This window comes from Nesoenas mayeri (genome assembly GCF_963082525.1).
Source record: "Nesoenas mayeri genome assembly, chromosome: 2".
NCBI lineage: Eukaryota > Metazoa > Chordata > Aves > Columbiformes > Columbidae > Nesoenas > Nesoenas mayeri.
This window is the reverse complement of record NC_137543.1, coordinates 74,834,402-74,849,940: the sequence shown is the minus strand read 5'-3', so window position 1 is coordinate 74,849,940 and position 15,539 is coordinate 74,834,402. Positions and strand designations below refer to the sequence as shown.

Sequence of the window (15,539 nt, the reverse complement as noted above, 5' to 3'; positions counted from 1 at the left end):
ATGACATTGACCAAATGACCTTTTTCTGGTTGCAGCGTGTTGCCTTAGATGCAATAGGAAAGACTGAACTTCAGGGTACAGGCCATCAGAGAACTATCACCGGGTCTCATGATAAATCAGGGAAGAAAAGTTGAGTGTGTTGAGACACATTAAAGTCTTCTTTGAATGCGTCTTCACTGGCCACTGCCAGAATTGGGTTACTGGCACAGGTTGGCTGCTCCAGCTCAGCACTTTTTCATTGCCTTATTTCCTGAGGTTTTGAGACTCAGTGCTGCGACTTGCGTACTAATGAACTGAACTAAGTAAAAGTTGCGTAAATGCATAATAGCTAAAATAAATCAGAACAATGCTGTGAGTATACACATATTTTTCAGCTACTTGCTTCCAGTTTGTAATTACTTCCTCTGTCCCTTTTTTTTTTTTTTTTTTCCTGTGAAAAAAGTATTTCAGGTATCCAAAGTGGTCCAAAGAGCTTCACAGGACCTGATCTAGACTTCATGAAAGAGATAGAAGAACTTGCAAGAGGATTTATTGAGACCACAGAGAAAACCATGGCTTTGGAAAAGCTATGGGAGGAAAACGCAAAGTTCTCAGGTAAGGTGTGATCTCTAATAATGAATTGCTTTGTCTATCAGGTAGTGATAACCATCAAACAAAAGAATACTCTTATCTTAAAAACAAAATGAACAAACTGAAATTTTAGCTGATCTGAAAAACAAACAAACAAACCACAACAAACCACTTTAATGATTACTATTACTGTGGCTGTCATAAAATAATAAGAAATACAGTTAGCTTTCTCAAACTGTGCCCTTGTTTTACTACTGGATATTTAACCAAATAGTGTGAAGAGAAAGGTTTAAAGGTAAGGATTAATCATCTGAGTATATGGTTATTTGGTCTAACATGTATTCAAAAGTAATTTATCAGGATTTAAGCCTTTCTTCCCAGGTTTTTCTGCTGTACTAGAGTGTCTGGGAATGGAAAACCTCAGGAGCTCAAACACCTGGTGACCTTCAGGCAAACAAGTCAGTCTCACGCTAAAAGAGTGAGACTGGAAACACAAAGTTCTGATGCTCCTGCTTTGTTTCCACACATACTGCACATCCTTACTGCTGTAACAAATGGACATTTAAGACCTACTGTTGCCCTGCCTTTCTGACTGCATTTTCGAGCAGAAAGGTTAAAGTGAAACAGTTATTTTCATGCCTGGCTGTCTGGGAGCTAGCACATTAAGCTAGTGCTTTAGCCTTACTGAAAAGTGAATGGCAAGCAATTTCTTTTAAATTGTTTTTGTGATAATAGTAAAAGTACTGGAAACCACAGAAAATCAAGTGTATTGTTGTCTTTCTAGGATGTTAGTAGTTTCACATGCTTTTCCTCCTGTAGAAATGCCCTTTGTGTACTACTTGCTATTGCTTATGAAATTGATTCTTCTGAAGTTAATAATGCCTCTCTGTAAAGGAAAATATTTGATTTTACAGGGCTTCATAACATCACTGCTTTTCTTTCTGTAAGTATTTTTACAGTTTGTTTCTAAATTACAGTTCTGGATATTGAGGCATGTTTATTGCGATGGTTAGAAATTTCTATCCTGTCAAGTTTTAGTATACTATCTTAAAAAAAATTTGGCTGTTGAAGGAAAAAATGATATCTTGTAAATTTGATAGAGGTCCAGTGGTTTTTAGATTACTGATTTAAACCAGTCTAGGTTGTTAGTAGCTAAAATTCAAAGCTATTTGAAGGCTAATTGTTCATTAGAAGAAATTTAGAAGTGCATCTGCCAGACTTTGTGTAGTTGTATAAAATCATATTACAAAATTCTTGTAAGGGACTCTTATCCTAATGTGTACTTATTATTAAAACAAAGCACCCATCCCCCACCAAAACCAGCCCAACACTTAAAAAAGGACTGCGGTGAGATTGAAGATATGGGGTTCTTGCTTGGATGAGATGACTTTGACTTCATATTTGTGATCCAGTAAATATGGCAAGAAGACTCAAGTGGGGATGAAGCAAGACAGATTTGTAAGACATAGCATAAGTCCTTCCAGAATCAATTTGGCAGTTTATGTGAAATGAGTTTGGTCTTTTTGCTGTCCCTAATGCATTAGTCTTTCACTCATGCAACCTCAACAAGAAGTGGAAGGCTGAATGGGCACAGTAGTGGATCTCCATTACTGTCAATTTTGCACCTTTCACAGATCATTTGTTTTACTTTAGAAATGTTTTAAAATGCATTTTCTCCAGTTGTGATTGATTGTAACCACTATTTCATGAAACCTAGATTTCCAATTTATAACAACATTAGATGGCATTTTTATAGTAACATTTTTAAATTGCTAATGAGATACTTGATTGAAATAGCTGTATCAATATGAAATTTTGTTTCTGGAGCAGAACATAAAATAGAAAAAATGTATTTATCAATGTCAAGAAAATTATTTGATTGAAAGTAGCCTATCATTGTTAGCAACAAAGCTTGTATACACAAGCTACTTTTTGTATAAACCATGTTCATGTTACCATTACCCAAAAGAGCCCTAGTGAAACATTAATTTGTAGAAACTAAGACTGCATAACAAACAAGTAGGATAGAGCATACATTTTGCATAGACATCTGATAGTGTAATCCTATTAAAGAAGTGGGTTTACCCCAGTCCATCTTTAAAGAGCCATTCTTATTAATTATTGACATGCTCAAAGGAGCTGTGAGGCAAGGATGCCATGTCCCTGGCTGTCCCCTTGTCTTTATAATATAGACTCAGAAATTCCTTACAAGGCTAAAGAGCTCCTTGTGTTTGAGACCTCAGCTCAGTTTTCCATCAAAGCAGAGAAAGACATCTGAAACAAAGCCGTCATGAGTTCAAAGTACCCCCAACATGATGTCGTGAATTACCAAGGCTAGAGGTAGTTTTCCACTTGAAAAAAAAAATTGAAATGGTTTAAAATTCAAGAGGGCAAGGGTAGGTAAACTAAGAGGCACCTGCTATTTTTTTTTCTGTTAATGGAAGTGTCACATGTAAATGTTCTCTTTGCATAAAGATGGATTTGAATGAAGTGGAGGAAATTATTTCTAGAGCAGAAAACCTGTACAAGCAACCATGTTTCTGGAACCTCCTGCATTCGCTCCCTCATCTTGAATTGAACAGCTTTTATACAGAAGATGGGTTAGCTGCCATAGCACAGTTTCTGAAAGTTATTCAAAAGTAAGTAGTTTTACATGCTTGAAAGTGTTTTTGTTTTTGTTTTTGTTTTTTTTTTTTTTTTAATATTTTACCCTCAACTCTTGTTCTTCTCACTGGCTTTTGAATAAAATAAACATTCTTATCAGCGTAAAGAGGCTGGAATTTTCTTCCGTTTACCAGATTCTGCATTTGAAGACCCGTTCTGATTCCTTCATAGCAATATTTTTAATCTCTGTCCAGCTCAACAGAGATTCCCTAGGAGTCTCTAAGAAGCAACTTCATCTTACCAAATTAGCCCATCACATAATATGGCTTTGAACACTGTAATGTGCTTTGCAACTCTTTGAAAAACTGAATATTTACATGTGACTATAAGAAAATAATAGTTTGGATTCTAATCAACATCATATATAGGTAGCACTCAGTCAATATTCATTTTGTTTCTCTAGACTCTTGCTGTAAAAATAGCTTTGACTGTTCTCTTGCAAGAACTGAAGCAGTAAGAAAAAAACAAGAGAGACTGTATTGTGAATGTGAAAGTTTTCTGACACAGGTAAAGGACAGCTGGATTCAGAGGAAGATGTTATATAAAAAGCAGAGACTAAGACAAGTATCCACAGTAATTTTAGGTAAAATACAGGGATTGTTAGGAAAAAGTGGTTACTGTTATGATTGCTTAACGATGCTGAAGAAAACAATTACCGCAAACTTACAGTCAAGTTCCTGTCTTACCTCAGGAACACTCAGACTCTTAGAGTGTGCAATCCTTTCAGAAAAGACTTCTGCTTTTGGGATATAACCACAAGCAACTAATACAGGTTGCATGTTAATAGTCTGCGCAGGCAGCCAGGTTTGGCTAACAATCCCTGTTCTGTTTCAAATTATTAATCTGCTATTATAATCTCAGCAGCAATTTCTCTACCCTGAGCCTATGGCACAGACAGAGTGAGAAAGGGACAAGAGTGGAGGACAATGATGGTTAAGGCATTTGTCTTCCCACATAACTGTTATGCATGCTGAGACCCTTCTTTCCAGGCTGCCCATGGGCCTGTTGATGGGAAGTTGTGAATAAATTCCTTGTTTTGCTTTGCTCATGTGTGCAACTTTTGCTTCAGCACTGTTGTGGTTTAATACCAGGTGTCAAATGAGCCCCACCATCCTGGTGGGATGGGAGAAGAGAATTGGAGGAGTGAAAGTGACAAAACTCATGGATTGAGAAAAAGACAGTTTAACAGGCAAAGTAAAAGCCACACACACAAGCAAAACAAAACAAGGAATTCATTCACTGATTCCCATGGACAGGCAGGTGATCAGCCGTCTCCAGGACAGCAGGGCTCCATCACGGGTAATGGTTACTTGGGAAGAAAACCACCATAACCCTGAATGTCCCTCCTTTCCTTCCTCTCCCAGCTTTTTATTGCTGAACATGATGTCATATGATATGGAATATCCCTTTGGTCAGTTTGGGACAGCTGTCCCAGCTGTGCTGCTTTCCAGTTTCTTGTGCAGCCCCAGCCCACTCGCTGGTGGGGTGGTGTGGAAAGCAGAAAAAGCCTTGACTCTGTTTAAGAACTGATCAACAATGACTAAAACACCCCCGTGTTATCAATTATGTTTTCAGCACAAATCCAAAACACAACCCCATACTAGCTACTATGAAGAAAACTAACTCTGTTGCAGCCAAAACCAGCACAACCTATTAAACTGTCCTTATTTTGATCCATGAGTCTTCTCCTTTTACTTTTTTTTTCCTATCCTGTGGGAGAAGAAAGTGAATGAGCAGCTGTGTAGATGCTTGGCTATCAGCTGGAGTCAACTCATAAGTGGGAGTCTCAGATGTTAACTTTTTTTTTTATTATTATTTTTAAGACTTTGATACCCTTCAATGACTGAATTTGCCATAATTAATGCAATTCGGAAAGCAAACCACAAAACCAATGCTCACTTCTTGACTATGTTTGTATTACTAACATATTATACATGTCTAGAGGTCCTAGCTCAGGCAGAATTTAGTCAGCAGAAAGGATCCTAAATTTAGAACTTCTCTTGCTTACTGGGCTATACCATCTTTTCTATGTTTCTCAGAGGTACTTAAGAGACGCTTTTCACACCTGCTTGATGAAGTTAAATAGCATTGTGTATTGGGTTTTTTTTTGCATATGTTGGAAACTGCTAATCCACTCTAACAAAACTTGATTCTTGTTTTCATAATAACAAAGGAATAGTCTATAAGAAATAACTGGTAAATCTGACTTAACCTCTAAGTAGTAAATTACAGCTATATCAACAAAGAAGTGTGTTTCACAGCTAAATAGACTGAGACTGGGACTTGTAAGAAAATCAATACGTATATTTTTATCAATACATTCTCTAATATGCTTTTTGACAATGGTCCTCTTAGGAGACATTATCTTGATGAAAATTGAATGAAACTCTAACTGTAAACTCTCTTTCTTTTTTTTTTTTTTTTTTTTTTTTAAATGAAAAGTCTATTTTGACAAAACATCAGGTTTTTAACAACAAAGGAAGTATTTTGATATTCAATTGCTTGAGCTTCATCATTTTCCACCGAGTCCTTTCAGTTGTTCTGGGTTTATAGAGAGCTTGACTTCTGTTTTATTTTTCACTTTCAGTACCTTAGAGTCACTCAAGGATTTAGCTATGATGCCTTTGGGCAAAAGTTTTTATGATGTGGTGAAAACAGCACTGAATTTAACTGCTGCATCAGTACAAGACAGGAGTTTAGAAGGTAAGGGATTTGCTACAGATATTTTTTTTAATACCTTGTAATCATGCTGGCAATATTTGATAGCAGTGACTGTCTGAGCATCTGCTAAATTCCTAATGCAAAAGGTCTAAGATCTGAATTATACTGCTGTAGTGCTAACCTATTTCTTTATTGATCTATTTTTTAGATAATAACAACTACATTTAATCAGACTCTGGCAACTATTTGATAAACAAAACACGGTGGTCTAATATATCGTGTTAAAATGATCTCTCAGTGGTGAATTTTGGAGTGATACTAAATCACTGCAAGGGCTAATTTCTTCCATTTGATAGAAGGATAGCCTCTTGTTTTAGACGTGCGCATTATGCATCATGGCTGTTTTACTCTGAGCTTCCTTCTTCTGTTATCATAAATTCTGGTGTCAGCTGAAGGGCCCTGTTTACCCATCTGCAGTTTGAGCATGGGAGGTGAATTTGAGTGGAGGAGGGAGGCTGGCATCCAGACAGCTCCTCAGGAAAAGGTCAGGAACAAGTTGCATTGGCAAACTGTCTGGTGGTACACAATTAGATTCTAGGTGCAGCTGCATGTTCTGCATAGAAGAATTAAATATGATCTAAATCCCACTTCATCTGTTAAAACCAAGACCAAAGTGGTGCAAAAGGGATATGCTGGAGCCCTTGCACAGAGGGTGAGCTTGAATTCCCTGGATCATTTGGGATTTTCCTGGCGTTCTCCCTCTCAGCAATGATTCATATCCAGCACATACAGGTGGTTTACATGACTATGTGCAGAATTAGACACACAGTTCAGAATGGCACCCTGCTGGGTCTGCTGGCAATCATTGTGCACCTCACCATTATTGTATCAGCTGTCAGAATACCATTAGATTAACAGACTTTACCATACTGCTAATGCAGTCATGGATTTTATCCCAGCGAAACTGATGTTCAGGTGCATACATTGTTGTTGTTATTATTATTATTATTATTTTTAATATTATTATTATTATTACTATTATTATTTTGAAAGCTGGAAATATGGTACTTGAATCTCATCAAGTATGAATAATCAAGAAACAACATGAACAAAAAAGCAGAAATGATGGAAACAGAGGTTATTTTTTGTTTTGTTTTGTTTATTTGCTTTATTTTTATTTATTTTTTTTTCCAGGCTTTCAGTATAATCTTTCTCTTGGGGATGTTTTGTGGAATCCAAATGCTGTGAGAGCAGAACTTGAATCCCAGTTTGGTTTTGATGGTCTTCGTATTGAGAAACTGCTAAGTTACACAGCACAATTAACAAAGGTGAACTACTCCCCCCCTTTCATCTTTGTTTTTATTTGTACCCTGAAACGATTTTTCATGCCTTACAGAAACAATAGTTGTAGCATACCTATGTTACAAACTGTGGCCAGTTTGATCAACTCAACTGACTTTGACTGCAGCCAGTCAGCTATGGTTGGGTGTGTAATCCCAAGCAACTCACTAGCTATTTATAGTATAAACTGATATCTTGATATTACGTGGTTGTGTTAGGGTATTCAAGACCCTCAAAAAGGATGAAGAGAAATATGGAAACCTGAACAACATCTATTCTGAGCATTTAAACTCTGTATGTAATGCTTCAGCTCATTTGGTGTCAAAACATCTGCAAAACTTTTAATAAATTTTCTAGTCACAGTTAAAAGGAGTTAGGATGTAAAGTGTGTCAAAAAGACATTAATAGGGAGAATTGAAATGTGCTAAATTATTTTTGTATGCTTTAATAAAATTTATATGATTGGGAATAATAAATCTTTCAACAAAGAATTTAGAAGTCAGGATAATAGGAAAAATTCTGCCCTCTTGGCCGTACTGATGAAACCTGCCAACTTCAATTTAAAATTAGTCTGCTGCATGCAATCATTGATTGAAATGTACCATTGTACTGAATGCTTTTTGCTCCAGTAATTTTTATATTTGTGAAGTTGCTTTGCTATGCTAGTGCAAAATTCTAGTGTAGGTGTACTGTACCATTGTTCAATCAGTTCAGCACCAGTCTGCAAATTACTGTAGAAGTAGCAACACTGTAGCTAAAAGGTGAAAATTCCTTGCATATGCAAGTGTTATCATGTTGCCTGGTGTATGAGAACACTAATGAGTTCACTGGTATTTTATACAGCACTCTGTATGTGGGGTACTTTGAAGTACATGCCCCAAAATATGTGGCTAAGTCAAATGGGCTTTGTTCTCACTGAAGGAGGCCATGTAATATTCTTTTCTTTTTCATCAGATAAGTAAGTTGATAGCAGAAATAACACTCAACAGCTCTCTTGAGATGCTCATGAATTCCTTATGTCCCTGCCAGATTCCCACAGGAGAGACACTGGAGCAGTTTGTGTGCTCTGCTCTGTCCAGTGTGCCAGGAGATGAAGCAAACAAAGAGAATGATGAAGAGGGATGTAATTCTGCATGGCATGAGGTCAAAATGTATCTTGTTCATACTGTCAGCAAGCTGAGACTTTATGCACAGGTATGCTTTAATAAATTAATAGATTAAATTTCTAATTTTTGCATATAGGCTGTCGACAGCAACTCAGTTAAAAGATCTAAGTTAGCTGTTAAATGTTATTGTTATGAACTTTTTTCATATTGCTAAGAAGACAAAGTAATCCTTATGAAGTATCATTACAGTGCAAGTATAATCTATCATCACGTGTCCACTTAATCAGATTTTCTCATTAACTCAAATAAAGATTCGAAATCTAATAGGGTATATAGTGTAATAGGCTGCACTGCAGAGGCCTGACAGATGGAAAACCCATTTACTGTCCCACCTGAACCTGAATTTTGGGCAAAAGTGAAAGCAGACTACAGGAATCCACTTATATAGTATATAATTAATGTATTTTTAATTCCTCTCGGCTATCTCTGCAATAGTGGCTGAAGCATGTTGAAGGGGATGAGAGAAAACCTCCAGTATAGCATCTTAAAATTATGCTCTGGAAGAGCAGCTTGGCATGCAGTCTCTATGAGGACATATGTACAGATACGTGAAGGAAAGGATAAACCATCCAGATGTTTCCTAAGAAAAATACTTACCTGGCCATCTTAATGCTGGTGTTTGTTTTTCCACTTAAATATGGTGTGGAGTTTTTGTATGTTTTTTGTTGTTGTTGTTGTTGTTTTTTCCCATTTAAAAATGTTATTTGTGTATCAAGCTCTGCTCTGGAGATGTTTGCAATATCATCTATAGAAAGCATGTACAGTTTACTGTGTATTTACCCAAAAATGTAGCTTTTGTTTTCTCTCTTGATAAAGGCTTCACTGATGTATGATGACTTGAGGTAATAATTTAATGCGATTGCTAAAACTAATGTACTAATTCCTATTGTAGCAATAGGAAAATCCAGTAATAATTTCAGCCATGATTTTGAAATTCTTTGCAAGAGCTGACATCCTTATGATGGAAAGCTGAAGTACTGTAAGCTGCTGGCCACTGGGAATTCCCTTGATGAACAGGACATCTCTTATATTACAGGTCTTATGAGGAGTGGTTGAGGGAACTGGGGCTGTTTAGCCTGGAGAAAAGGAGGCTGAGAGAAGACCTTATTGCTCTCTACAACTACCTGAAAGGAGGTTGTAGCATGGAGGGTGTTGGTCTCTTCTCCCAAGTAGCAAGTGATAGGACAAGAGGAAATGGCGTCAAGTTGTCCCAAGGGAGGTTCAGATTGGATATTAAGAAAAAAATCTTAACAGAAAGGGTTGTCAGGCATTGGAAAAAGCTGCCCAGGGAAGTGGTGGAGTCGCCGTCCCTGGAGGGGTTTAAAAGGTGTTTAGACAAGGTTCTTAAGAATGTGGTTTAGTGCTAGAATTAGGTTATGGTTGAACTCGATGATCTTGAGGATCTCTTCCAACCGAAATGTTTCTATGATTATAGTAAAAATCTGTTATAACCAATTGGCACTAAAAAACATAATGGCGGAGGAAAGGAGAGGAGTCAGGAGGTTTGGCCAGGCCTTCATGTGCCTTATTTTAGGCTACACAATGGGAGCATGCAGGCTCTATCTCCATCCCTTTATGTAATGAGGCCCCAAAAATGTTGAGGCTGCTGCCTTCCATAATGTTGGTAGTGTAGGCAGATGTTCTGTAAGGCAAAGCAAGCCTGAGTAATTAACTATAAAGGTCTCCTCTTGGTTGGGTTGAATCTCAGGCCACCTTTTTATGATTCCTGGGTCTTTGGGCAAGGACAGCACAGCATAGGATGTTAGTTCTCTGTGTATTGTAACATGTTATATTGCAAACTTGCAGATCAGTCCAAACTGTATTGAAAATCAACCTTTGTGAGGCCAGTCATTTAGGAGTCTGGACCCAGTGTTAGGCAGAAATTTTACTGTCATTGTTTGTTTGTTTGTTTGTTTGTTTATTTATTTATTTATTTATTTTTCTGAAAACATGCAAATTTTGTGTGTTGTCTAAATAAGAAAACTTTGATTCTCTAATAAGGTACCTTCTATTTTGCATTCAATTTGCTAGGTATTAGAGCAATGGTTCAGCAGCAGCAGGCTCTCTCAGAAACTCCTTTTGGAACTTGAAGGAAACATAGCTGATTTAATGTCTAAGTTCCTAGATGACAGGGAAGCTGGGAAACTTTTTTCAGAGATAAATACTCTGATTCAGCAACGGAATGAGAAATCAGATGCCTACTTTTCAGGAGGATATACTGCATCTCATGATCTGTAAGTTATCCTTCTGCAACTCGTCTTATGAAGTTCAGATCAACTTGAATATTTTCACATTATGTTTAATTGATTTCTGATTTTTGTCTGGTTTGTGGTTTTATTTTTTATTCTGTAATTTAAAACCTCATATGCAGTCAAATAATTGTGCTGACGCTTGTACATTGTGAAAAAGAAATTAAATCTCTGATTCAGCATATAGCTACTTACAGGTTCCATAGAGAACCCGAGTACATGATCAGGACTCATAGGAATCAGCAGCTGTGTATAATTAAGCATTTTGAACTAGGACCTGAATTCTTTATCTTGTTCTGCAAAGTCTAATTCCCACAAGTAGTTAATGTGACACCGTAATGCTTCTCATGGATGTATGTTATAGGATCAATCTACTCATGAATAGCAAGTTCAGGCCCTTTGAAATATTTTTGATTATTGTTGTAGGAGTCATACTCATGTTAGTTTGTGCAGGAGTCATACTCATGTTAGTTTGTGCAGGAGACCTTGGAACAGAAGCCTGCTATGCAAAACAGAATTACAATGTAATGCTATGTGTTTATATATAGATGTAGTTTCCATTCTTACCTAGGGCACTCTGGGGCTAAGAATTCTTTTAATGTTTTGAACTTTTCTTAGAGTTTCAAGTTCCTCATTTGGCTTATCACTTAATGCAAGTGTAAGCAGTTTATATGAAGACATGGCTATAAGTTCTGCACTTATTCAGTATGATGAATTTTGTTGAAGCAGTTCAAAGCAGTTGGTTACTACTCTAGTAGAAATCTATTCTGTTGCAACTTGGGAAACACCTTCAATTCCCATTTCAGGACAAGTGCAACCACAAGCTTGTAAAGATGGGCTGTGCTTTAGTTTCAGGTATTCTGATATACAGTTTTTGTTTTAAAATAAAAATAAGACAACTGTTTTGGGTAATTTATGCAAAATAAATTGGTTTAAGAGCTCTGTATCCCTATCGGGAAAAAAAAAAAAAAAAAAAAAGGCTTTTTACAAATGATGTCTATAAATGATTTTGGGGTCCCTCATCATAAGAACATTGAGGTACTGGAGAGAGTGCAGAGGTGATGAAGCTGTTGAGGGGCCTGGAGCACAAGTCTGATGAGGAGCAGCTGAGGGAACTGGGGCTGTTTAGCATGGAGAAAAGGAGGCTGAGGGGAGACCTTATCACTGTCTACAACTACCTGAAAGGAGGTTGTAGCATGGAGGGTGTTGGTCTCTTCTCCCAAGTAGCAAGTGATAGGACAAGAGGAAATGGCCTCAAGTTGCGCCAGGGGAGATTCAGATTTGATATTAGGAAAAAATTATTGATGGAAAGGGTTGTGAAGCATTGGAACAGGCTGCCCATGGAAGTGGTGAAGTCCCCATCCTGAAGGTGTTTAAAAGGTGTTTAGATGAGGTTCTTAGGGACATGGTTTAGTGCTAGAGTTGGGTTAGGTTATGGTTGGACTTGATGATCCTGAGGGTCTCTTCCAATTGAAATGATTCTATGATTCTGTGATCTGGAAGGTTCTACACAGGACTTTAAAGTTGTCGATACAGGGAGTTAATGTCAGTCAGATTTGGCAGAGCACCATCAAAAGTCTTTGGCAGAGCACAGGAACTGATACTTCTTTCTAACTGCATATTGGATGACTTGCATTGCTTCTGGGAGTTATGACGTTGGCCTCAATTTGATGTTGCTTGTAATATCTCTACTTGTTAAAATGTCCTCCATTCCACACTATACAAATCAACACCTAAGGATAAATCTGAAAGACATGAAGTGCTTTAATACAGCACAGCCCCAAGTGGAAAGTGATCAGGCAATGTCTTTGGTTCTGGATTTGTCACTGTTTTAATTAATTTATAAAATGGATGCAGGCCTTCTTCCATTTCCAAACAAATATGTTTGGAACAGGGACATACACACACACAGTTTTCCTAAGTAAATGAACTGATATGGGATTATAAACAGCTGTATAACTGGTATGGTTAAGCTAACAGTTGCTAGTGGAATAGCAACCACTACCTCATTTTCGCTCCTTTAAGTGTGCAGAAGCATTTGTTTTGGTGCAGTAAGTGATTTGATAGGAAATGAACCTTTTAATGGGAAACTTTTCCTTTTTTATTTTTTTTTTTCTTTTTCCTTCAAAGGGGAGGAAAGGAGATGATTTTGTGTGTAAATCTTCTCTAACTTTCATGGTTTTGGCCTTCAGGTAAATTAGTCTGAAAAAAAGTAGACTTGTCCATGAAAATAAGTTGTACTTCTCACCTAGGAGACTGATCAGTGAATGCTGAGAGTCAGAGGGGTTCTTTGTTTTGTTTTTGCTGTTGTTTCCTTAGTTTGCAAGGTTTGTATAAAATCCATTACCTACTTTTAAGTGAGAGACTGCAGGCAAATTGTTCAATAATTTAGTACTACATTTTGAATTTAGTTATTTTTATAAGAGTAACCTGCTATACTGCTGCTGTTTTAAGAAACTTAAAAGTAGATGATATAGTGACTTCACAACAACAACAAAAATCCCATAATTTTTCAGCAACTTTGGTTTTTTTGTTTGTAGTACACAGTGTTTCTGTGATCTACCTCTTTTGATTGCAGAATCCTTCACCTGGAGACAATGCAGTCTGTACTTCAGGGTGTACCTCAGTGGCCTGTTACAAAGAGATTGCTTCTGGTAGATGGAGCTGTAAGGAACGTAATAGCACAGTATTTATACTTCACTGAAGGTAAAGCTACACGGTGGTTACTCGTAACTAGCACTCAAATGACTTCCATGAATAACATGGGAAATGGGTAACATTCTACCTCTAGGAAGGCACTTGGGCTCTGTAATACATGTCACACTTAGATATTTACAGCAGCTTTTGAATTCCTAAAATTTTGTTTCCCTTAATGACAGAACACGAGATAGGACACCTGTTTTCACTTCTTACCAGGATTTCCTTAGGCATACTATATGATAATGTATGATGATGCGGCTGTTGGTTAAAGATCTGACTCAAGAAGAAGAGCCTGTTTAATACAAATCAAAATTATCAACACCTGAGAAGTTTCCAATGCTATCAGTCGTGTATATGTCAACAAGTAGTCTTGGGTTTAGATTTAGATGCAGCTTGACTTTTCTGGCTGCTCATGACAAATGATGCAAAATGCTGAGCTGAATATATGGATTTTCTAATCTCTTTAAGTAAGGATTTGATTGAGGACTGTGAAGCACAGAGACAGGGTGCTTCTTTCTCTGGAGACTATGCTTTTGGACACAAAGCCAGGCTGATGGTGAAAGAAGGGGAAGATGTCATTCCCAGAGAAGAAGGGACAGCATTGAAGAACTCAGGGTCAGTGGAGGTGTATTTTACAAGAAGTTAGAAAACTGGATCTGTTTTCAGCAGTTTGACTGAATAAGGTGAACTAACTCCCATGAAGTTCTTGTAAACATGTCTGTTCAGCAATTGTGATTTTCAGATCTGGAATACATGACAATATTATACAGTGTGCTAGGACTCAGCACCATGATATCCAGGAGTTGGTCAGCAATATAATCATATTATAAGGTCCACACATAGCAGGATCTTAAAAAAAAAAAAAAAAAAAAGAAGGAAAAGGGACACGATATCTTTCTGTGAAACCTTTTACTGGAGACCTGCAATACTATAATGTGGATGTATATAGGAAGAACACTGGTACTACTCAGTTGTAATTGAGTATGTGAAAAACACTGTGGTCATTTTGGGGAAACTGATAGTTTTAAATTACTTGATATTTGCATATGACTTTAAAGAACAAACAATATACTAAAAGCACAAATTTTGTCCTGAATTTACTTGTGTGCCCAAATGTGCCAGACACCTCTGAAACTTCAGGATAGTTTCGATAGTCTCTTTTTTAGGATGGATTGATTTGAAGCATGCTACACAGTTTTGCCTGTGTACTGTATACCAGTATACCTTGCTTCATGACGGTGGAGTTATACTGATTTACTACAGCTGGGCATCTGCTCTGTCACCTTATGTGGTAAAATGCTCATCTCCATCCACACAAAGGAGTATAGAGAAACAGTAGCAAGTGGGGGAACCCAAATGGTACCCTGTCACGGATCCCTTAGGGCTGGATTACCACCTATAACAGGGGTGTCAAACTCATTCTCACCGGGGGCCACCTCAGCCTCCCAGTTGCCTTCAAAGGGCCAAATATAATATTAAGACTGTATAAATGTACACTCCTAAAATGACATTCAGCCCTTTGAAGGCAGCCGGGAGGCTGATGTGGCCCCGGGTGAGAATGAGTTTGACACCCCTGTGCTAGGGGTATGAGGCTCATTACAGGATGCATGGAAAGAGCATTTTGGGATTGCACAAGTCTTAGAATGGAAGGTTTGGAAGAGGAATCAAAGGCAGGGAAAGGAAGTGATCTAGGTGGTTTGGGGAGGAACAAGCACGAGAATAAAATAGAAATAAGGTGATGAAAAGGGCTGTTCAATATGCTTTTTACTGGCCATACCCTGCATCTGACCATTGTGGGCTGTCCGGCCTTCTCACTAAACTTCATTTCTAATTATTTTCCTGTGTGAAGATTCTTTATTCTATGTACAAGAGTGTGTGTGGGGGGCTGCGTGCAGCAACTGTGGTCAGACAGCAGGATGTACAGGTGCCCATAGCAACAACTGGATGGATTGGAGTGAGTGAAATCAAGAGCCAAAAAATGGTGTGTGACCTGTGTGTCCATGGTGTCAGAAACTGGAGTGAGGGAGGGTCAGCTTATTAGTGCATGATTGCTAGTGAATATCAGGCTGGGATAGCTGCAGCGTGGGTGAGGTGGCCTGGGTGTGCACTTCTCTGACAGTGAGGAACAGTCAGCTATTGGAAGAACCAGGAGCTCCAGGACAACACCAGAGAAAGTGTGGGGTCCGGG

The 15,539-nt window shown here is 37.8% G+C and overlaps 1 protein-coding gene across 1 annotated transcript in view; it reads left to right on the top strand.

Annotated features, from left to right (window-relative positions):
• Nucleotides 1-3,045: 3,045 nt before the first annotated feature.
• Nucleotides 3,046-15,539, top strand: part of ABCA13 (ATP binding cassette subfamily A member 13) — a gene marked incomplete at both ends in the record, with an annotated part of 166,975 nt that continues 154,481 nt past the window's right edge. The window contains 6 exons of the mRNA XM_080364158.1: nt 3,046-3,209; nt 5,822-5,937; nt 7,090-7,223; nt 8,266-8,430; nt 10,434-10,636; nt 13,230-13,317. Of these exons, the coding sequence (XP_080220284.1) occupies nt 3,046-3,209; nt 5,822-5,937; nt 7,090-7,223; nt 8,266-8,430; nt 10,434-10,636; nt 13,230-13,317 (870 nt within the window). The remainder of the gene's footprint in view (nt 3,210-5,821; nt 5,938-7,089; nt 7,224-8,265; nt 8,431-10,433; nt 10,637-13,229; nt 13,318-15,539) is intronic.